Source organism: Nelumbo nucifera, chromosome 4, assembly GCF_055504915.1.
Source record: "Nelumbo nucifera cultivar China Antique chromosome 4, China Antique-T2T, whole genome shotgun sequence".
Lineage (NCBI taxonomy): Eukaryota > Viridiplantae > Streptophyta > Magnoliopsida > Proteales > Nelumbonaceae > Nelumbo > Nelumbo nucifera.
Genome location: NC_142652.1, coordinates 58,675,632 through 58,699,261, shown reverse-complemented (window position 1 = coordinate 58,699,261; position 23,630 = coordinate 58,675,632). Strand labels below are relative to the sequence as shown.

The 23,630-nt window shown below is 37.1% G+C and overlaps 2 protein-coding genes across 2 annotated transcripts; both read left to right on the top strand.

Annotated features, from left to right (window-relative positions):
- Positions 1–397: 397 nt before the first annotated feature.
- LOC104613367 (mitotic checkpoint protein PRCC-carboxy-term protein) lies at positions 398–8,498 on the top strand. Its single transcript, XM_010281142.3, has 2 exons — positions 398–1,763; positions 8,110–8,498. The coding sequence occupies exons 1-2, from the start codon at positions 549–551 to the stop codon at positions 8,266–8,268; spliced, it is 1,374 nt and encodes a 457-aa protein (XP_010279444.2). The 5' UTR covers positions 398–548; the 3' UTR covers positions 8,269–8,498.
- A 6,615-nt stretch (positions 8,499–15,113) lies between these two features.
- LOC148800558 (uncharacterized) lies at positions 15,114–16,439 on the top strand. Its single transcript, XM_088903786.1, has 2 exons — positions 15,114–15,555; positions 15,928–16,439. The coding sequence occupies exons 1-2, from the start codon at positions 15,114–15,116 to the stop codon at positions 16,437–16,439; spliced, it is 954 nt and encodes a 317-aa protein (XP_088759912.1).
- Positions 16,440–23,630: the final 7,191 nt, after the last annotated feature.

Here is a 23,630-nt window from a genome sequence, read left to right as displayed (position 1 = left end):
TTTCTCCTAGGTGGAAAAATTATTTATCTACCTAAGAGATGGGTATCACATATCCGGGTAAGTGGTACTTAGAAAAATAAACTTTCCTTGGTCTCTACATAAATATAAAAAATGAATATGAGATTCTTGGTGAATGAGAACCAAAATCCCATTGATCAACTTTTCCTTTTTGCAAAATCCAAAAAAAGAACGCGCTCCCTTGGAGTAAGGGCACTCTAGGGAGAGCCCCGATTAATACAAGTGATTTATGTAAATGTGGTAGATAAAGAAAATTAGATGACACAAAGGGCATTTATATCCTTTTATATTCTAATTAACAGCGGAAACCAAGTCACAGTTTTTAAAAATTTGGATAATAAAGTGATACGTTTTAAAATTCGGATACTAACTTGAAACTACCCAAAATTTCCCTTCTTTTTATAAACAAACGTCAAACGCCGAACAGATTTTTTTGATGAGAAAGAACGCCGAATCAATCTGTTACTTCTAGGCTCCAGCACCGGAGCTCCCTCTTCTCGTCTTCTTCCTCCCTCCCTATTTCTTTTGTCATGGACTCCTTATTAGCAAACTATGCTTCTTCAGACGACGAAGGCGAAGATGAACAACAACAGGTGATATCGGATTCCCCCTCCAAATCTCCTTCTAACTTTAATAAACCCCCCAAGACCTCTTTCCTTTCATCTCTTCCCCCACCAAAATCCTCTCAATCCTCCTCTGGTTTCTCTTCCCTTCCTCCTTCTAAGTCTCTTCACCCAACCACAAAAGAACATTCCCCCTCCGAGTTCCCTTCTCATCTTGGCAATGCCACCAAGACCTCTTCTATCTTTTCTTCCCTTCCCCAACCTAAGTCCTCTGGTTTTTCTTCCCTTCCTCATCCTAAGTCTCTTCACCCAACCACAGAAGAAGATTCTACCCCCAAATCCCCCTCTCATCTCGGCAATGCCTCCAAGGCCTTATCTATCTTCTCTTCCCTTCCCCAACCCAAATCCTCCTCTGGTTTCTCTTCCCTTCCCCCTCCCAAGTCTCTTCAATCGACTACTACCCAGGCCGCCTCTAATATCTCGTCCACAGATCTCAATAGAAAAAGGGTCGTTCAATTCAAGCCTCCCATAAACCTATCTTTGCTCAAACCCCAGGACGAAGACGATGACGAGGAGGAAAACGAAAGAAAACTCACCAAAGAATCGGTCTCTTCAGGGCAAACCTCCTCTTTGAAATCCTTCTTATCCAACCTTCCTGCTCCAAAGAACTCCCTGGGCTCAGGTGCTTCGTCTTCTTTGGGTTCTGGTCGGAGATCAATCGTTGAGGCAGATGTACCCACATCGAATTCTGATGTACATAGAGCGGAAAATGAATCAAATACTGTTGAGAATGTAGGGCATTCCGAGGGCAATTGGGTTGATGGGTCGTACTCGTCAATGGTGGGAACAGTTGGTGGTCCGTCGGAGTTTGCAACTGGAGGAGCTGACACCTCGAGCTGGGCTCCCAGTAATGAGAATTATGAGGCCTACCAAAATTATGGGAGTTATGGAGAGTATGGGGGTTATGGAAATTATGGGGATAATTGGGCTGAAGCTTCCACAGTGACTCCGGCAACAGAGAAGTCAGGGATGTTTGAAAGCACGGCAAGAATATCAGGAAAGAGAGGGAGGGATGGGGTACCTACGGAAATAGTTGAAGTGAAGCAGGATGAGTTGATTAAAAATAGACCCAGGGAGGACCAGGTCAAGCTGACTGGTATAGCTTTTGGCCCATCTTACCAGGTATTTGGAAATGGCCTTGATGGATATATTTTTTTTTTTTTTGAATTCCAATCTCTCGTTACTTGTTCTGTGTTTTTTTTTTTTTTGTTATGTATTGTTTTCCTTTTTATACCCTCTTTTTTCTGTTTTAATAAATGACAGAATTGATTGCAATCAATAATAAGAAACCTCTCTACTACCCAAAAGGTTGGATAGTAAGCAAGAGATATAAGGGCATCCTTGAAAACTCTCCCTAGTCCCTACTTGCCCCTGCCTTTGCTAAGGCATCAGCCAAGACATATGCAGTCCTAGGCTCCCACCTAAATGAGTTATTCAGGTTGCTCCCTAGTCACTAGTGCTTGTGCCTATCTAACAAATTACCTGTAAGCCCAAGGAATTCACCTACAGCACTCATCCATGTCACCTATTGGTATTGTCCCTCTACTATTACATCTGTCGACCCTTGCCTGGAAACCAGCTTTAAACATTGGATAAGGGGTAAAATCTCTTCCTTAAAAGAGTTGTCTTGCCAAATTGGGCCTCAAAGCTGAAGAAAATGTTGATTTTGCACTGTCACCATACTTGTGACTCTAGAAGCTCTTGGGTTGCCTAGGCTGCACCCATCAAAGTTCAGTTTCAGTCTGCTCAAGTTTAGTACTTTACGTTTTTTTTTCCTGCCTTTATTGATTTCTGGCTCCACCACAATCTGCCAACCTCTTAGCAGCTCATCCATGGTAACACCTTCATCACATACTGTTTGTTGAATGATTTCTTTCCTCTTTTTTTTTTGAGTTATTTTTATATCAGTGCTTATACTATCATCCTGCATATTGCAAATGGAGATCAAGGGAACAATAGAGTTGTTAGGGAGGAACAAGGGTGAGGGTTCTGTTGTGGTGAAAAAGAAAGATGTCCGGCAGAGGGCTGTGGATGTTATCTATCAAGCCTCAGGGGAAAGGATGAGGGTGCTGTATGCTAGCCTGGTTGGCAGAGTTGTTGGGAAATTAGAAGCTTGGGCAGTTTTAGAGTGGGGAAAGAAAAGGGTTTTGGGGGGTGAGGTAGTTGAATGGAGGTCTGCTGTTATTTATGTTCCACAATAGGCAGGGGGTGAAGTGGTTCCCTGACCACTTGATTAGTGGTTCCCAGCGGCAGGAGAAGTGTCCATAGGTCGTTGGCGACGAACAGTGTGGACTGGGGTGATTGGCATCCCTTTACATGTGTAGAGCATTCTCACCTTTGAAGAAATAGGTAATAGCTGCAGAAGATTCCTGAAGTGAGAAGAATAGGTCCTGGGAGAAGCTGGATGTGGTGAGAATCCTAGTTGAGGTTGAGGAGGTCTCTGCTATTCCACACAAGATGGTTCTTAAGTTTGCCACTGAAAGACATGGTCTGAGAGTGATTGTGGAAGGAGAAGATGGAATTTTTTCTAGAGTGAAGGATGAAGGATTGATGAAAGAGCAGAAGGGTGTTGAAGAGGAAGGGGAAGGGGAGGAGAAAGAAGTTAAAGGCGCAGAGGCCTCTTGGGTAGCAGGGGTGAGGAGATGGAGGAAGATGTTGAAGAGTTAGGAGTTGAGGGAGGAGGAAGGATAAAAGGGTGACATGGCAGAGGTGATTTTAGTTGAAGATCAGATGGAGACGATGAAATTAAATGGTCGGTTGGGTGCTGCCCATGTGGTGGGAGAGTTTAACAAGGTGTTAGAAGCCCATTAGTTGGACGAAAGGATTGAGAGGGGAGATAGTAGATAGGTGGTAGCAGGCAAACATAGGAAGGAAGATAGGAGTGAGGAACACCGGCTTATGAGATTTAGGAAGAGTTTTAAAAAATGAATTGGCGTATGAAGTCACAGGTGGAAAAGGACATTTTTGGAAAAGAAAGTTTGGGGCTGAGAGGTTTTAGGAAAAAGAGAGTTAGAAAGAACTTTACAGGTTTGGGGAACTTGACGGATGATTGGGTTTGGGTTATTGCAAGATTTGAGGGAGAAAAGAAGTTCATCGTGCTTGACGGTGGAGAGGCCAAGGAATTGGGGAAGACTAGCGTAGGTTCAACCGAAAAGCAGCAGAAGGATTCGTTGGAGGTGGAAAAGGTCGTGCTTGATTGATCAGGCTCCGAAGTCCAACATATATTGAATGGTCTTTCAGCGATTCGGATTGTTTCGTTGTGTGGTCTCCAGTCTATGTGTCTTGACACTCATGATGGAAGAGAAGGTGCGAGGACTGAGCCCTGAGGAGTGTAGAAGTTGAACATAGGGAATGTGGCAGTGATAATTAGGAGGAGCTGGTTTTGGTGCTTGAAAGCTAGCAAAGATCCAAAATGGCATGAGAACTTTGGAGATTGTGGAGTGTCTGAATACTGAGGTGAGTTTGAATTTATCTATTTCCTTAAAGGCTTTGAAAGATGTCATCAAGGATAGAGAGTATTAGGGTTCTAGAGTTGAGGATGAGGTAGGCATGGGAGACAAAGGAAAGAGAAAATGTCTTTTTGTGGAAGAAGGGAGGGAGCAGCAGCAGATGGTATATAATAGGAAAAGAGGAATTACCTTTTAAGAAGATGAAGAAGTGGGGGGAGAAAGTGGGGAAGTGAGAGTGCAGGAGGTCTCGAGAGAGGAGATAAGGGAGGTAGGAGAGTTGGCCGAGGGTCTTGAAGGGGAGAAGGTTTCAAAGGGGGAAGGATCAGGGGAGAAAAGGGTGGATATTGATAAGCTAGTGGAGTGACAGGTTGAGGTGGGAAACTCTCTTGGTTTATTTTTCTTAGGAGGGGAGAAAGTGGTCAGGAGAGCAATTGAACAGTTCAAAAGGAGTAGGAGAGAAGAAAGAAAAAAGAAAAAAGTTTTAGGGGAGGAGCAGGGGCGGTGGGAGGAAGGTGAAGGGAGGGAAGAGGATCTGGTAGAAGAGGAATGAAGGGGCTGTTAGAGGTAAAAATGAGGAGGGGTGATGGAGGTTGAATCTGGAAATGTGACTGCTTGCTTGGAATGATTAAGGGTTTGAGAGTTGGAAGAAGAAAGAATTTATAATGGAGTCTGCTAAGAAAATCCAGTCCAGATAAGATGCAACTGAAAGAGATAAAGACGGAGAAATTGAGTTTGTTTCTGTTGCTGGAAGCTGCTCAAGTCAGGAAGACTTGGGGGATGATCTTTGGGAGATGGGGGGATTTCAAAGATGTAGTCTACTCAACTGGTGATGATTAGTTTTTGTTTCTGTTATTGCTGTCGTTTTTCTATGTTTGGGTGTTGCCTCAACACCCTTTCAGAATGTTTTTTTCTTTTTTCTTTTAGTGAAAATTTCTTTTTACCTATAAAAAAAAAATCTTACCATGATAAGATTTATCAAGGATCTTGATTTGGTTTAAGACATTCCTCTCCTCCACAGGCCCCATAAAACAGCCAATGTTTTAAAAGCGCAAAGCACAAAAAAAGCACAAGGGGCAATTTGCGCTCGAGGTTGAGGCACAAGGGAAGGTGTGTGCCTTTTCGAAGTAAGGCACAAAAATGCCAAAAAAATTCAAAAAAATAAAAAATGTTTAAACATAATACTAATAAAAAATATAAACATAAATTTTAAAATAAATGAATTAAAAAATCTATTATCTAAAATTAAAATACATAAACATAACATGTGTAAACGAGGAAATGGAGGAGTTTGTGGAGGCTACATGATGGAGGAGAGTCTTAAAGGTGGAAGCAAAAATTTTCTTGTTCAAGGAAATGAGGATTGGAGGACAAATCAGGGAAGCTAGAATGGCTACAGTTTTGTTGGTGGGGCTAGAGGTAATCAAATGGTTTGGAGACTTTGTATCGGAAGCTGGTGGCAAAGGGAAACGAGGGAGCTGGAAAGAGATACAGAGACAGGTAGAAGATATGTGGTAAAATGAAAGAGAAACAACAGAGGGTCTTTCATAGAATTCTCAGAGTTTTTTGCCAAGGGTAGAAAGCAACTGGTATGCTTTCCTCAAGGTAGAAGTAGCCAAGGCTGGCAAGAAGTTGCTAGAACTTTGAAAGACTTATTGCTCAGATTGGGAACAACTGAAATAGAAAATATGGGAAAGGAAGATGAACTCCTCAAGGTTGAAGACAGTGCTGAAACCCCCAGACAGGAAATCTCAACTTTGTCACTTACCACAAGAAAGGAAGATTGGATAAGCAAGTTGCTGATCTGCTGATTAATGAATTGAAATTACAAGATACTTCTGTTCTAACGCTTTTTGACAGGTGCAAAGCCCTGTTAGATCTTCTTGAGAACAAGGTAGAAATTGAGGCTTTGAACATGCAAGCCGCAGCTGGGTCCTTTACTATTTTCAGATGGTCTCCCTTGTCAAATGAAAAGGAATTTTCTATTGTGGATGGGGTGGTAGTACATGTCATTGGGCTACCATTTCATCTCTGGAATTATGAAGTAGCAGTTTCAATTGCAGCACTCTGTGGAGCTTGCCTTGGAGTGTTTTGGGGTGACCTTTGTTCTGCAGCTATCATACTGAGTGGAGTTAAGCCGGAGGATATACCCAGGAAAGTAGCTGTAAGAGTTGATGGAAGCTTCATGTCAGTTTGCTAGCCTCTTCCATAGAAGCTGCATTGTGGAGAGAGCTTGCAAGGAAGAAGATGAACAGGTGGATGACCAAGTATTACATGGATGCAGGGGATTGGAGGGTCAACTAAGGATTGGAAGTTTCACAAAAAAGGGTAGGCAGGGTCTGGTTGTTTCAAAAGCATCGGAGAAGTTGGAAAGTCAAAAACATAAACAGCAAGGAAAGAACCTGGAATTCGAAAGATCGTTGCCGGAGTAGTCATAGGTGGTGCCAAAGTTGTTAATTCAAATATGGTAGGTCAGGTACAAGAAGGAAAAGGGGGGTGTTATAAACCCATGGGCCCTTGTTTTGGGGAATGTTAGTCAATGGGTTGGGCTGAAGGATGGATATCCAAACCCGGACATGTGCAAACCCATTGTCAATCAATTGGGCTGCCTAAGCTGAATGGGCCATTACTCGTGAATCCAGGTTAGCTTAGAAAGGAAGGAGTGTGTAATGGGCCTTATATTGAGGGCCCATCTAAAACAAAGGTGGAGGGACGTGATCTTTTAAAGAATCACATGACTAAAGGAAAAAAGATGATAAGATGGAGAGAATCTTAGGCAATTAATGGCATGAGTTATTGAATGAGAGAGTTAATGGCATAATTAATGAGAAGAGAAAATTAAAGGAGTTAATGAGAAACAGGAGAGTGAGTTGACAAGAGGAGATAAAAGTCTTAAAGCTCATTGGCTACTTGAATTATTTTGTTCAATTATAAAATGGAAACAATTCTAAAAAGCCAGAAAAAATATAAGTGATTCTAAAAAAATGAAAAAAAGATAAATGACTCTAAAAAATAACCAGGAAGCATGAAAGTGCCAGCTTGGCATATTCCATTTTAATATACAGATATAGATTTTGTTTTTATATTTTTCCAAGTTTTGCTACATTTCTAGTGTTTTCCCAATCCTTAAAACATGTCCATTTTGCTTTGATTATATTTTGGATTCCATCAGTCCACCAAGTTTCTGTAGTGCTTTATCATTTTCCTTTGGACTTTCCTAGAACATTTTTTGCTCCTTTCTTAATACCAGTTAACTATTTTGAGCCACATTTCATTACTCTCTTTGTACATTGGATTATAGACATTGTTTCTATAGCAGTTGATCATCTCTTGTCTCTGTGTGATTGTTTTTCTTTTGTCGCTCTTGCCTTGCAGCATTTTCCACCAAGCTTCCCACAAAAATTTGCATGAATGTACCTCTTAAGTTGTTTGATACCTATAATGACTGAAGAATTACGGAACCCTAGGAATGATTCTGAAACCAATGTATTAACTTTTGATAAAGCATTCAAGGCTCTGGTTGTTCACAAGGCAGCAAATGTGAAAACAGGCATTACAAGCTTTTTCTTTTACATGCATAGCAGAAAATCTTTACCTAGAACGAGTTTTAGATTCTTCCTATATAGAAAAACAAATCTTTGTTTCTCCCTCTAGAAGTGATTGTCAGTCAACTTCATGAAAGCTCAATGCTGCCATGTCTCTCTTGAAATCTAAATGTATGCAAGCATTTCAGGATATTTTTGTACATTTTTATACATTAAACCCATTATTTTCTATAATTAATTGAAAAGGCCCCTTTGATCTAATTCAGGTTTCTCTACTTGCAGATTGATTTGTCCATGTGCTTTTTACTGTTTTTCCTTTTTAAGCTTTAAAATGGTAACTAAATTTACTAAGAATTCGTGCAAAGAAATAAATAAATAAATATAGGGAAGAGAAGTTTTTTAAAGATTGCTTCTATTTATATTTTCTTGAGGGCTAAGAAAGGAATTAAGAGCAAAATGCTTTTTTCTCTACTGTAGCCTGTTGCAAGTAAGGGGAAGCCTTCAAAGCTGCACAAGAGGAAGCATCAGATTGGATCTTTGTTCTATGATATGAAGCAAAGGGAGATGGAACTTGCAGAGCGACGTGCAAGAGGATTCCTCACTAAAGCTGAGACACAGGCCAAATATGGGTGGTGAATCAGAACGACACTCATCCTGGTGAGTGGTGACGTCTTTGAAGTAGACTAATTATATTATTGTCAAGACAAAATCTTGTGCTTCATCATCCCCTGCATGTAATAATAGCTTTGTATCTGGTTTGGAAGTTTTTAATTTCTACAACAATGGAATTAAGGTTGGCATTATATTTTGTATTTTCAATCCTACTAATCGAGTTCCAAGTCCAACACACTAGTCGATGAAGAAAATATTTGGTACCATTCTATTATCAACACTTGATTAGGAACCGGATAGTTGTGGCGATCTTTCATATTTCTAAGGTGCATGTGCAGAGTATCAATACAAACTTATTAGTATTATTTGGCGTATGAAAACATAAATACTCACTTCTTTTTTTTTTTGGTTCAGCAATTTAAAACTAAACCTATTAGGAGGGGTTCTAACCCTTAAAAGCATTGAAACACCTAGGGGTGGATTTGACCTAAGCTAAGTCGAATATCTGTCTATTCGAGCTTGTTTGACAAAAAAAATGACGTACAAGTGAACTTAGGCTTACAAGCTTGACAAGTTCATACGTTCAAATTAGGCTCAGCTTAAGGTCAATAGTCAACCAAGCTTCATATAAAAAGTAAAAATTGTGCATACAAACAATTAAAAATATAATATAATATAATATAAGTTTGATTAGGCTTGTGACTTTTATGAACCAAGCTTCATTATGCTCAAATTTGGCTCAATTAGAAAACGGGCTTATATATTGGGTTCAAGCTAGGTTTGAAGCTCAATTTAGACCAAACTGAATCAAGCTTTTCATGAGATGAGCTTGAATAATTCATAAAAGGCTCGGTTCTTATCCACTCTACATCTTAAATCCAAGGTTCAAAATATCGATATGCTGGTAGAGGCGCTTTGATAGCTTTTTTTTTTTTTTTTTCAAATCTGGTTCGTAGGGGCTGGTTTAAAGTCTGTCCACCCCCTGAACCAGTCAGAACCCTAAAACACTAGGGACATATTGTGAAACCCCCGATACAATACATATTGGCCAATATGGTCCGATATATATCAAAATTTCGAACCTTGCTTAAATCCTCAACTTTTAGCGTTTCAGTTATCCAAAAAAACCAATACAGATCAATACATTGAAGGATGTTACTTTAAAAAGGTTTTAGGTCTCACCCTTGGGCAAATTCACGTGGAATGGTTTTTCGATAGGGTGTTATTACAAAGAACACTTTAATCAGATTTGTAGATCCGAATTTGATTCATTATTCTGATTGATGTGTAATAAGAAAAGTTAACCTAAACTGTTAATTCTGCTCATAAGCTCAAATTGGATCCCTAAGGTTATGTTCAGTTTGAAGGAAAAGGTAGGGAAAGACAGGAAAATCAATACAAGGTTTGTAATGGTTTTTCTACCTTTCCCTTCCTTTCCCTACATTTTCTTTCAAACCAAACATAGCCTAAGGGAAGACACTCAGACGAGGAGACCCATTGGAAACTCGTTCTTTCTTTGACTTCTATGAAATACTCCCTAACGTAACTGTTTTACAAAACCGAGCCATCCAGGTACATTTTTTTTTGTGAATTGTATTTTCTGACTGATTTATATGTAGATTGATTTCAAAGAATGGATATAGGGCTGCAAATAAATCGGATCAGTTCCAATTCAAATCCAAATCTGTTCCGATAAGAACCAGATTTGAGTACCTTCCGTGATCTTAACAAATTGGATTGGATAAAAAAAGTTGATCTATTTAGTTAACATCGAATTTGGATACTCCAATTTGATCCGCTATGACCCTATGAAATATTATATATTATATATTATTTATATAATTACATATTATTATAGGACTTTTTGTATAAAAATTAACAAAGTTATGACTATTGACAAAATCAGATACGTTTTGAAAAAAATTGCAAAAACAATGAGTTGTACAAAAAGTTAATTATTTTTGACCAAATTGCCCCTTTTAAAAATCCCACCCACCATGCATTATAATTTTACTTTCATTCTTTCATTGTCTTCGTCTTTCGTATTTATCTCTATTTCTCTGTATCTCCCTCTTCTCACTTTGTTAGGGAATCCATTTATTTCTCTATTTTCTTTTGTATCTTTCTTGTATATTGAAATGAAGTTGGAGGCTTTTATCTTTGCAGAAAACATGGTTTGAGATCTTTACAATGGGGAGAAAGGATTTGTGTAGTCGACCACAAATGTTTGGAATTGTGGTTGGCTTGAGTTTGAAGTTAGTTTATTTCGAAGAAGAAAAATGAGCTTGATTTTCACTAGATTTGTCAATTATTTAAGAGTAAAAGTCTCCTACAAAAATGCCATCTACACTTCTAGAGAATAAAAACCCTAGAAGTTCATCGTTGTCTCACAACTCTACATGTTGTTGTAGTTATAGAGGTTGCTAGAATGGTGAAGGATGTTTCACCTCATGAGTTCGTGAAGGTTACACTATTCATCTCAAACGATCGAGGAAGATAGAGCTTCCTCGTTCACTGGACTAATAGTGTGAAACACCATCTGACTTGTGTAATGCTGGATGGTTTGTAAATCTGTAAAACACTATCTGGTTTCAACTATAACGGATGGTCTATACACTTGTGATAATCATGCAAACCCTTGTAATTTATTGGGTTCTAGGTACATTTGATAGTGTAACTACAACCAAATCATTTGGGGGATAGATGTTTGCAACTATATATGATGTTCCAAAATTGCAAGCAATCATCAGTCATTACAATGTCAGATGGTTTTTAAGCCTAGTACACTATTTGGTCTTCCCCATACCAGATGGTTTGTGTACCTATGAGAATCATATACAACCATGTGGTTTGTTTGGTTTTAAAGGAATTTAATTGTGTTAGATCACCTATGTAATTAATTATTGTAACTATAATTGATGATTCAAAATTGTAAGTACCATCTAGCCTGTGTAATGTCGGATGGTTTATAAGTCTATAAAACACCATTCGGTCTCCACTATACCAGATGGTTTGTATAGTTATGAGAATCATATAAAACCTTGTAGTCTGTTGGGGCCACCATACATATGGGCTAATGGGCAATATGGCAAAGCCAGGATATTAGAAAGATTAGACTGAGCCTTTGCCACACCCTCTTGGCTGGATCTATACCCGAATTCAATCATACAACATCTGCCCATTATAGCCTTAGATCATGCTCCCATTAAACTAATCATTGACCCAATCATAACAATCAGGCACTCCCACTTTCATTTTTTCCTTTTTGGACAGATCACCAAACTGTCGAAATATCATCAGTTCATCATGGCAACTTCACATTTTATGAACACCACATTTCCAAATAGCCACAAAACTCAAAGAATGCAAAAGAAACCTGTCAAATTGGAACCGTCATGCCTTTGGATTAATTCAAGACCACCTTAGCAAACTCAGAGAGGAAATTTTAGACCTACAAATGTAGAACAACAATCCCCAACAACTCAAAACACTTCAATCTCAATACATATACTGGCTAAGAAAAAGAGGAGATTTAGAGATTGAAATACAAAGAACTTTGGCTCCAAGCAACAACAAAAATACAAAATATTTTCACAGAATAGCAAATCAAAAAGCCATCAAGAGTAACCTTCAGTGGTTGAAACTCCCAACAAGAGAATGGACATGTGACAGAGAACAAATTGCTCAGCTCTTTACAAAATCCTTGCAAGATGTTGGAGCAATTAGTGAAAACTTGAATACCCACCTACTCTCCTTGATTCCTAGCCCCACCCTCACAAACTAACAAAAAGATAGCCTCCTACAGCCTCCAACCTATGATGAAATATCCTTGGTTATCAAATAAATGCACCCACACAAAGTTCCAGGTTCGGATGGGTATACTACCTATTTTTATCAACACTTTTGGAACATTGTGAGTCATGATATACATCAAATGGTGCTTCGTTTATTTCATTCTGTACATCTTCCCAAAGAAATCAACAATACAAATTTAGTATTTATCCCAAAGAATCACGACCCTATGGACACCTCACATTTTAGATCCATTAGCCTCTGTAGTGTCCTCTACAAAATCATCTCCAAATGGTTGGTGTTTAGAATGTAGCCAGTCCTAACAAATGAGATATTGCATTTCATGTATAAGCAAAAAACAGGAGAAGAGCATCATAGTATTAAAATTAGACATGTCGAAATGGGATAGAATTTCATCAGGGAAACACATTACAAAATGGGCTTCTCGACAAAATGGACACAACTCATTCACCAATGTATCTTCACCCCAACTTTCTTAGTCAATATAGGAGGCAAATGCTATGGGCATTTTAAACTACAAAGGGGATTAAGACAAGGTGATCCTATTTCTCCATATTTAATCATCATTGGAATGGAGATTCTAACGCAGTTGCTAGTGTGTGCTGAAAAGGAAGGTCTCATAGATGGTGCAAAGATTTGTAGAAATGGCATGAACATCACTCATTTGCTATTTGTAGATGATTACATTCTTTTCTGCAAGGCGGAGATGTCACAAATCAAAATCTTAAGCCAAATCCTCTCCATTTTTGAAAAACTTTCTGGACAAAAGATCAACTATGAGAAGCCTTCAATCATGAGCTCTCATCCTCCAATGTCCAGGTGGAAGCACAAGTATTGCTGAAGGAGAACCCTGTTGGGCCATCAATAGTTAGGATGCAGAAATCAAAGCCCAAGTCCAAGGTTTAAAGGCAGCCATTAACAACAAGATATCTGTGTTAAAAATATACAATGACTCTCTATAGCTGATCAACTTTTTGCAAGACAAAAGCCAACCAAGAAATTGGATCAAGCATCACCATGGCGCATACTTGAGAAGACTTTTGTTTACTTTTGATCAACTTAGTTTTGTACATAGAAATAGAAATTACAATACTGCTGCTCATATATTAGCCTATCTATCATGCAAAGGTTAGCTTAGGATAACATACAACTCAATAGTATATCCACATGCTCTTTGCCTAAGTAATGAAATGGCTGCTTTCCCTTTTGCCAAAAAAAATAAATAAATAAATAAAAGAGCATGAAAAACAACATAGAGTGGATGCAAAAGTTAGATGGTTCATGGACCTTAAATAAAATAGAAATCTCTTACCTTTTCAAAAAAATCCATACAAGATTCAGGGGATGTGGCTAAAATCTTTGAACAATCTGTTCTTCGCTTTCCTAATCTGCCTAGAGTTTCAAAATCTCAAGCTAATGACTTACTACAGCCTCCTACCTTTGAAGAAATTGTTGGAAGAGTGGCCATAGGCCCTCACTTGCTAATCCTCAACATGTTGGAGAATCCAATGGCCATGTGACAAGCCACATGTTGATGGATAACAAATTATTTTTATGCTACACTCTCACACACACAACCAAGTTTTTCCTTGTATTATTATTTATCTATTTTCCTATAAAAAAACTTTTTGGTTGTTTTCTGCACAAGTATTTCTTGCATAGAGATATTATTATTGGAATACTAACCAGATCCATTCCAGCTCTTATTGGGTCAATAGTGGACCATTTGGCCCAATGTAGACTGGATGATCAAGTGACAAGATCCTTGGTCAGTGACAAATTATCTCTATGCTACACTCTCACACACACAACCAAGTTTTTTCTTGTATTATTATTTATCTATTTTCCTATAAAAAAACTTTTTTGGTTGTTTTCTGCACAAGTATTTCTTGCATAGATATATTATTATTGGAATACTAACCAAATCCATTCCAGCTCTTATTGGGTCAATGGTGGACCATTTGGCCCAATGTAGACTGGATGATCAAGTGACAAGATCCTTGGTCAGTGAGACACTTGTCTCAATCCGGAGGAGCTTTGACCTAGTCAACCAACGATTCTTTTATAACATTCCGGTTAGCATTAAATGCACAAGGAAATGTTAGAGACGGAGCTTGTTATATTAGGGGTACACGGCTTATATCCAACAAATGAATAAGTTTCATGTGAAAAAGAGTCAAGAGAGGTCAAAAGCTCAATTCAGATTAGCTAGTCCCTCGTTTGCACCTTGCTTCAAGGGCTTGTGTCTCGGGTAATTTTTTGTTGCTTATTTTTGCAGGTTGGATCAGCAAGTTTCAATTTCATGCATTGATATTTTGGTTACGCCACGGGTATGCTCATCATTGGTATCAGAGCCTCTTCATAAATTTTTTTGGTATAGGTGCGCTACACCATATCGCATCCCACTTTAAATGTTTACAAAAGTGAAAAGAGAGAGGAAGTGTTCTTGTTTGTAACTCTCCTCTTCACCATTGACTTTAAGAAATGAAAGCTCCTCTGTGTTTTTTTTCAGCCCAACCTGATTTTGTTACTCAATCTTTTTCTAGTCCAGTGAAAGCGGCTTGCAATACGTATCTAACCATCAATCTACTGTGTTTGTTTTTTATTTTTCTTCTCTCTTGAGACACATCCAAGAACCTCAGTTTTCTATCAATTTTTTCCATCAGCAGCTATTTCTTTACTGGTGCCATCAACATTTAGACAAGGCTGTTTTTTTTTTTTACTATTGTTCATTAGAAGGGTTAGATCATAATTTTTTTGGGTTCCATCTGCAACAAGCCCTAAACAAATTTAGGGTTTCTTTCTTTTTTTTTTCGGCCAAGCTTGCTTTCAGTGCTTCTGCAACTCTAATCTCAACAATGGTGAAAGATTAGGACAAAGGGTTGATATGAAAAACAAATAGGTGCAAATCTATTGACACTATAGACTATTGCTGAACGAAGAAGGTAGCTGATTCAGCTAGGTCAAGAGAAGTGAAATCTTCAGGGGTCTAAATGGTTAAATCTTCAAATCAGCTAAGTTTTTTCTTATTCCCATTTTATTTTCATTTTGTAAACATGCCTACAACTGCTTTGTCTCAAGAACTTAGTAAGACTGAAAAGTTGAATGGAACAAACCATTCCCTTTGGAAACGAAGGATTAGGAGGATCTTGGACGAGGAAAATGTTGATTACATTTTAGATAAACCTGTTCCTCCTAAACCCTTGGATGATGATGCTTTACATATTGTATGGGGATATAATAAATGGGAAAAGGATAATAGAAAAGCCAGAACCTGTTTGCTAACTTTCATGGAGCCTGATGTAGAAGTAATTTTTGATGAATATAAATATGCTAAAGAAATGTTTGAAGCAATCAATGAAACATATGGAAAAATAACTAAAACTTATATTCAATTATTAATAGAAAAATATTATGGTTGTGAGATGAAAGAAGAAGATTCAGTAATCGATCATGTAAACAGAATGAATGTGATTGCCAAAGAATTGGCATCTGCAGGTAACCCTATTCCAAAAAAAGTTCAAGTTTCTACCATTTTGAATAGCTTACCTCATTCATGGAATGCAGTAGTAACAACACTGAATCTGCCTGGAAGAGAAATAAATGTTAAAAACCTCCCAACTCTACTTGGCTTAGAAGATGAGAGAAAGAAGAAGAAATCTCAACCATCTTCTTTGATGGTCACCTCAAAAATAGTTGAGAAACCTTAAACAATTGAAATGCCTAAGGGCAAACACTTCAAAAACAAAGCTAAGAAATTTAACAAAAGGATCAAATTCTTAGAAGAATTCAAGAAAACTAAGAATAAACACTGTTTTGGTTGTGAGAAGCAGGGTTACACTAAATTTAATTGCCCCAATTATAATGAAGGTAAAACAAATACTGAAAAGAGTAGTGCTGAAAAGAAAGATATTGTCTGTGTGATATCTGAATCATTCTTTACTGATTCTAGTTTGTATGATTGGTGCTTCGATTCAGGTTCCTCTAGGCATATTTTCAAATCCAAGGAGATGTTCCTAGAATTGAAGGAGTTGAAAGCGGGAGAACATAGAGTATTTATGGGAAATAACACTTTCACTGATGTGTTTGGGACTAGAAATGTGAAAAACCTTGTAAATGAAAGTACAAATTTGATTCTTACCGATGTATTGTATGCACCTAATTTTAGGAAGAACTTGTTGTTTGTCCCCTTATTGAATGAAAAGGGTTTTGATGTATGTTTTAGGGGTGGAAAGGTGACTATTGGTAAACATGGAAGAGTACTATTGCTTGGGGTTAAATTTGATGGTTTGTACCATTTGAACATTAATGATAATAAACAAGCCTCCCGTTCTGACTATCTCGATTGTGCTTATCATATAAATAATGATGGTTACATTTAGCATTTAAGACTTCGTCACATAAATAAAGACAAAATGATGAGAATGAGTTCAAAAGAGTTGATACCTAAGATAGAGAAGAATTTCACATATTGTGAGCCATGCCTTAGTGGAAAAATGTCTAGACTCCCATTCAAGAAGGGGAAAAAATCAAAAGAATTATTAGAAATTGTGCATTCAGATGTGTGTGGTCCTCTAAATGTAAAAACTCATAAGGGCATGGAGTACTTTGTAACATTCATTGATGATTTTTCAAGGTATGGGCATGTATATTTAATCAAGAAAAAATCTGATGTATTATAGAGGTTTAAAGAATACAAAATATTGGTGGAAAATCAATTAGGAAGGAAGATCAATACTCTTAGAAGTGATAGAGGTGAAGAATACATTCCAACCCGTTTAATGATTTCTGTAAACAAAATGGAATAATACATCAGCTTACCATGTCCTTTACACCTCAACAAAATAGAGTAGTTGAATATAGGAATAAAACCTTATTAGACATGGTGAAGTCAATGTTGTCTCACTCAAGTTTGGAAACACATTTTTGGGGAGAAGCCCTAGATGCATCTGTTTACATATTAAATAAGATTCCAACCAAAGAAAATAGTTTAACACCCCATGAAATGTGGATAGGTAGGAAACCAAACTTAACAAATATCAAAATTTGGGGATCTAGTGCACATGTAAGGATTCCAAATGAACAAAGGAGCAAACTAGATAACAAAAGTACTAGATGTACTTTCATAGGATATAGTGAGAATAGCAAAGGGTACATATTCATTAATCACAAATCTGATGGATTCATTGAATTAATAGAAAACAAAAATGCTATATTTTTAGAAAATCAAATTCAAGATAGCAAAGATTTGCCAAATTTGTTTGAAATTATTAAAGAAATGAATGATGATCAAGACACATTTGAAAGACAAAATTTGTCTAACAATGACACTTTAACCAGAATTCAAAGAGAAAGATATCCCTCGTCAAGGTTAAAGGATTATTACACTTATTTCAACGAAGAATGTATTGATGATCCCCTTGATTTTGAAGATGCTATGAAAGCACATGATAAAGAGAAACTGTGTGAAGCCATAAAAGAGGAACTAGACTCGATAAATAAAAATCAAGTTTGGGAACTAGTTAATTTGCTTCCAAATAGAAAACCTATAGGATGTAAATGGGTACTAAAAAGGAAGTTGGATGCTAATGGATCCATAGAAAAATATAAAGCAAGACTCGTTGCAAAAGGATATACTCAATTAGAAGGGATTGACTATGAAGAAACTTATTCCCCAGTTGCAAGGTTTACTTCAATAAGAATCATAATGTCTTTGGTTGCATCCCTAGATTTAGAATTGTGTCAGTTAGATGTGAAGATTGCTTTTCTTAATAGAAAATTAAATAAAGAAATATATATGTCCTAACTAAGAGGTTATGAAGTCAAAGGACAAGAAGATAAGGTTTATAGATTAAAAAAATCACTATATGGTTTAAGCAGTCCTCTAGAATGTGGTACCACACATTTCATGAAGCAATATCAAAATTTGGATTTATTCCTAATCCTTTTGACCATTGTGTTTACACTTTGAATAGTGGGAGTAGTTTTGTTATTCTTTCTTTGTATGTGGATGACATTTTTATTGCTAGCAATGATGTTTCCATGGTCAATGAAACAAAAAATTGGTTAAAAACCAACTTTGAGTTGAAAGACTTGGATAATGCTAGTTATGTGCTTGGAATCAAGATAGAAAGAGATAAGAAAGTAAAGACTTTAACTCTTTCACAAGAGCATTACCTAGAAAAGTTCTTAAGAAAATTTAATATGAAGGATTATAATGGAATTGAGACTCCAATTTGAAAATGGACAAAATTAAATAAAGAAATGGCTCCTTCAAATTAAGAAGAAATGAAGAGAATGAGAGCCAAACCTTATGCTGAAGCACTAGGAAGCTTAATGTATGCAACACTTTGCACAAGACCTGATTTGTGTTATGTTGTTGGTCTTGTCAGTATATACCAAAGCAACCCAAGAAAACCCCATTGGAAAGTTGTTAAGAGAATACTCAGATATTTACAAGTAACCAAACGTTTTAAATTGACTTATCATGCAAATGGCTTAAAATTGTTAGGCTACTGTGATGCTGATTTTGCAGGAGACCTGGATGATAAGAAATCAACAACCAGGTACATATTTCTTTGTGGAGGGGTTACTGTCTCATGGACAAGTAAAAAGCATAGTTGTGTGGCAAAATCCACTATGGAGGCTGAATTCATTATATGTAGTTCTACGGCCTCGGAAGGAGTTTAGATTATAAGGTTTCTAGAAGAACTCGAGATTCCTGGTACACCTATTGGACCTGTAATGTTGTTCAATGACAATCAAGCTTCCATCAAGACAATAAAGAATGGTGAGATTGGTCCTAAAGGAAAACATATTGACCTCCAGTACCGGTATTTGTATGATATCTACCAATGGAATGAGATCCTGGTAGACTACGTGCCCACAAAAGATACGGTTTCCAACCCATTGACAAAACCCGTAGTGGTTTCAGATTATATAAGGCACGTAAAGTCAATTGGATTAGTCGGCATGGATTCATCTCGGGCCTAACTGGCCAAGTGGGAAATGTTGGAAGAGTGGCCATAGGCCCTCACTTGCTAATTTTCAACATGTTGGAGAATCCAATGGCCATGTGACCAGCCACATGTTGATGGAGAACAAATTATCTCTATGTTGCACTCTCACATACACAACCAAGTTTTTCCTTGTATTATTATTTATCTATTTTCCTATAAAAAAAGCTTTTTGGTTGTTTTCTGCACAAGTGTTTCTTGCATAGAGATATTATTGTTGGAATACTAACCAGATCCATTCCAGCTCTTATTGGGTCAATGGTGGACCATTTGGCCCAATGTAGACTGGATGATCAAGTGACAAGATCCTTGGTCAGTGAGACACTTGTCTCAGTCCAGAGGAGCTTTGACCTAGTCAGCCAATGGTTCTTTTACAACGTTCTTATTAGCATTAAATGCATAAGGAAACGTTAGAGACATAGTCTGTTATATAAAGGGTACACGGCTTATATCCAACGAATGAAAAAGTTCCGTGTGAAAAAGAGTCAAGAGAGGTCAAAAGCTCAATTCGGATTAGCTAGTCCCTTATTTGCACCTTACTTCAAGGGCTTGTGTCTCGGGTAATTTTTTGTTGCTTATTTTTGCAGGTTGGATCAGCAAGTTTCATGCATTGATATGTTGGTTACGCCACGGGTACGCTCATCTGAAATCACTCAAGTAATGAAACTTATGCATCCACACAAAGTACCGGGTCTAGATGGCATTGATGTCGTTGCTCTAGAAAATGGTGACACATCAACACCACATCAGAAAAAATAGTGCTCCAAGAAACACCTATTTGTTTGGAACCATTTTCCCATAAAAAAATGGTGCTCCAAGCCACACCGTGGAAATCAAGAAAGCGTGGTTTGGAGCAATCCGAATTTAGCATTTTCTCTGATTGTAGCTCGTTGCTGCCAATGAGGACATGATGTGGAAGTGACGTGGATTTCCTATAATGGGTACCAATGCTGAAAACAGACATGGAGCACTGGTACCAAACATAAAGTGCTGTTGTTGCTCCAGGAAATGTCCTACTTGGCAGCAAAATTTCCAAATAGAAAAAAAGACACTGTTTTCTCAGAAAACAATGTTTCCCACCCACACATCAGAAGTGTTGTATATGCAGCATCGATGCCAAACATTTACTCTAGACATCTATAACATGGTGATGCAGTTCTTTACTCAAGACAATATGTTGAAGGAAATAAACTACACTAACATAGTTTTTGTTTCCAAAAATCACTCTACAGTAGGACCATCTAACTATAGGCCAATCAGTCTTTGTAATTTACATACAAAATCATCTCCAAGTGGATGGTCATGCAATTGCAACCACTTTTGCAAGAACTCATCGCCCCTTTCAGTCTGGTTTTCTCAAGAATAGGCAACTACTTGTGAAGGAAATCATGCATCAGATGAGATCTCAAAGGAAAGAAAAAGGATGGATAGCTCTTAAATTGGATATGTCCAAGGCCTTTGACAGGATAGACTGGAGTTTTCTTAAAGCAACATTGCGAAAGATGAATTTCCCAAATAAATGGTACTAATTGATTTATCAATACATCTCTACACCCACTTTCTCAATCAAATCAGGGGGAGAATTGTTTGATCATTTCCATCTACAAAGAGGCTTTTAGTAAGAGACCCATAATCTCCTTACTTGTTTATCATTGGCATGGAAGTTCTTACATAATTCTTACAACAAGCAATTGACACTAATCAAATAGAAGGTGTCAAGCTAGTTGGGAAAGCACCCCAATAATCCACCTCTTATTTGCAAATGACTGCATTCTATTTTGCATAACTGACACTAATTAGGTAAGGGCTCTACATTAAATTCTAGAGCTTTTTCAATTTGTTTCATGTCAAAAAATCAATTATAGGAAATCCAGCATAACGTATAGTAGATGTGTGCCTAGGCATCATAAAATTTTTTTCTCAGATCTTAAAAATTATAAAGCCACTAGAGGGCTCAAAATATCTAGGCACAAAGGTGGGAGTTAAATTCAAGAATCATCTTTCTCATGAAGAAATGATGGATCATATTCTTTCTAGAATTAATGCTTGGAGCTCTAAATTTCTATCACAAGCAGGTAGGACAACCTAATCAAGTCAATCATCCAATCCTTTCCCATATATTCAATGTCTGCTGCAATATTGCCAAATAAGGTTCACTCACAAATAGAATAGGCATCAAGGAAATTTTTGTGGCAATCGGAAAGACAAATCAAAGCACACAATTTCATGGAATAAACTTTGCTTGCCAAGGGCTGTCAACAGATTGGGATTTGGAAAGAGCTTGCCAATGAATCAAGTGGTGTTTGGTAAGAAACTATGGAGGTTATTTACTAATCCTAACTGTCTACTTAGTCGGGTTATGAAAAGCAAAAGTATTTTTCATATAAAATCTCCATTCTTGGCTACAATAACCCATAGAAGTTCATTATGGTGGAAAACTCAAGAATTTGAAATCTGATTTTCTGTGGCTGATCCAAGATGGCTCTTCCATTTGTTCTCTTCATGATCCTTGGATTCCTATTATGGCAAGTGGTCTCCCCTAAACAAATCATCCCTACCTAACCATGCTCAACAACTCAAAGTTGCAAAATTACTTAATCTAGATGACACATGGAATCTAGCCAATTTCTGGCACTATTTTCAAGCCTCATCAATAGCTCATATCACAACTATTAGACCTCACATGGAACTAAACTCAGATATAAATTATTATAGAAACACAATAATTCGGGGGTTCATACAGTGAATTTAGCCTATAGGTCCTTTCTTAACATATTATCATTCACTTCGTAGCCACATTTTAACTGTAATCAAGTTTGGAAGCTCAAGATTCCTTATCATTTTCAAATATTTACCAGCTGGAAGGCATTGTAGAATGGTCTTCTAACAAAAGATAAATACATCAAATGGTTGCCCCCACAAGAACATTGTTGCTTAGGCTCCATTTGGAAGGAGTACAAATACAAATATTTAGAGTGTAAAACCTTGTATTTTGTATTATTTTATATGTATTTGTATTATACATATGTATATTTGTACTCCTTCCAAATTGAACCTAATACAAATACAAGATTTTGCGCTCTATATATTTGTTCTGGACTCTTTCCAAATGGAGCCTTATGTAAACAGCAATTGGAAACTTCATTCCACTTTTTTTTTTTTTTTTTTTTTTTTTTTTTTGTGAAATGTCCTTTTTCTAGAGCAATTTGGTGTGAGGCTCAACTTGGAATTAATCCAGAAAAGCTCCAACACAAGCCCTTGCACCAAATAGTACAATATTGGTTACATTGCATTAGCCTAACTTTGTGCAAATAAGAAGTGAACAATTTGTTTGAGAGGTTCTATGTACTCGTATATCTCATTTAGGATGCTATGAACAAAAGAACATTTGAAGGCCTTCATCAATTTCCCTCAGACATCATTCACAAAGCAAGGAATTGCCTTGCTATTGAAACTACCAAACTTGTTACTATCAGCAATCACAGATACAATTTACACACATTCCTCAGGATTATGACCATATCTATATTGATGGCTTGTATGACCCCCTTATAGGTTTTGCAGGAGAAGCTTTTGTCATCCAACGTGTCGGTTCTAGTCAAGTTCTTGCAGAAGGAAGTGCTTATTGGGCCTTTAGAAGCTACAGTACAAAACTTTGGACCTTGTAGGTAGTGTTCATGATAGGGTTCAAACCGCAAAACTGAACCGAACCAAACTAAGTTTGCAGTTTAGTTCGGCTTATACCTATAAATGGTTTGGTTCGGTTTCAGAATTTTCTAAATTGTGGTTTGTGGTTTCGGTTTGGTTTATTGAATTTTATAAATCGAAACCAAACCGTAAACTGTAAATCAAAATTTTATATGCATATAAATTATGATATATATAAATATTATATATAATATATCTAAATGGAATGTGTAAAATTATAAATATATAATTAACTCTTTATTTTATAATAAAATAATAATTAAAAGTTTTAAGTTTTAATTTTTAGGGGAATTATTTGGACTTTCTAATTGGGTTAAGCCCAAAAGAACCATAGAATGGTCTAAAGTCTCCAAACCGTATTAAAAACCACACCAAACCGTAATAAAACAGATTGGTTTGATTTGGTTTCCATACCAAAACAATTTGGTTTGGTTTAGAAATTTCTCAAATCGTAATTTACCGATTTGATCTGAGATCTTCTCCAAACCACACTGAACCGGACCATGAACACCCTTACCTATATGAGTCATGGATGTAGCTTCAACATCTAGACTAAAAAAATGGTAATTTTATCAGACTGTATGAAGCTGATTAGCCTTGACTTCTCCAAGTGAACGGATTGAGCAGCTACATTGGGGACACATCCTATGATTGTAACATCTTTTTCTTCTATATCGTTTGTGCATATAAATAGAGAGTTTAATCAGTTAGCTCATTTTCTTGCTTTTTTTTTTTTTATTGATACTTTGAATTTGCTCCCACTCAATCTGAAGTCCGATCAGGATTCAGGAATATCAGTTATTATTATATTATTGCTATTCTTCCTTGCAAAGTAAAGTGACAATACAC

Excerpts from the sequence above, each read along its gene's own strand:
- LOC104613367 (XM_010281142.3), top strand. The coding sequence starts at position 549 with ATGGACTCCTTATTAGCAAACTATGCTTCTTCAGACGACGAAGGCGAA. Across the intron at positions 1,764-8,109 it reads CTTTTGGCCCATCTTACCAG|CCTGTTGCAAGTAAGGGGAA; the intron begins GTATTTGGAAAT and ends TCTCTACTGTAG.
- LOC148800558 (XM_088903786.1), top strand. The coding sequence starts at position 15,114 with ATGCCTACAACTGCTTTGTCTCAAGAACTTAGTAAGACTGAAAAGTTG. Across the intron at positions 15,556-15,927 it reads CAAAGAATTGGCATCTGCAG|GTAAAACAAATACTGAAAAG; the intron begins GTAACCCTATTC and ends ATTATAATGAAG.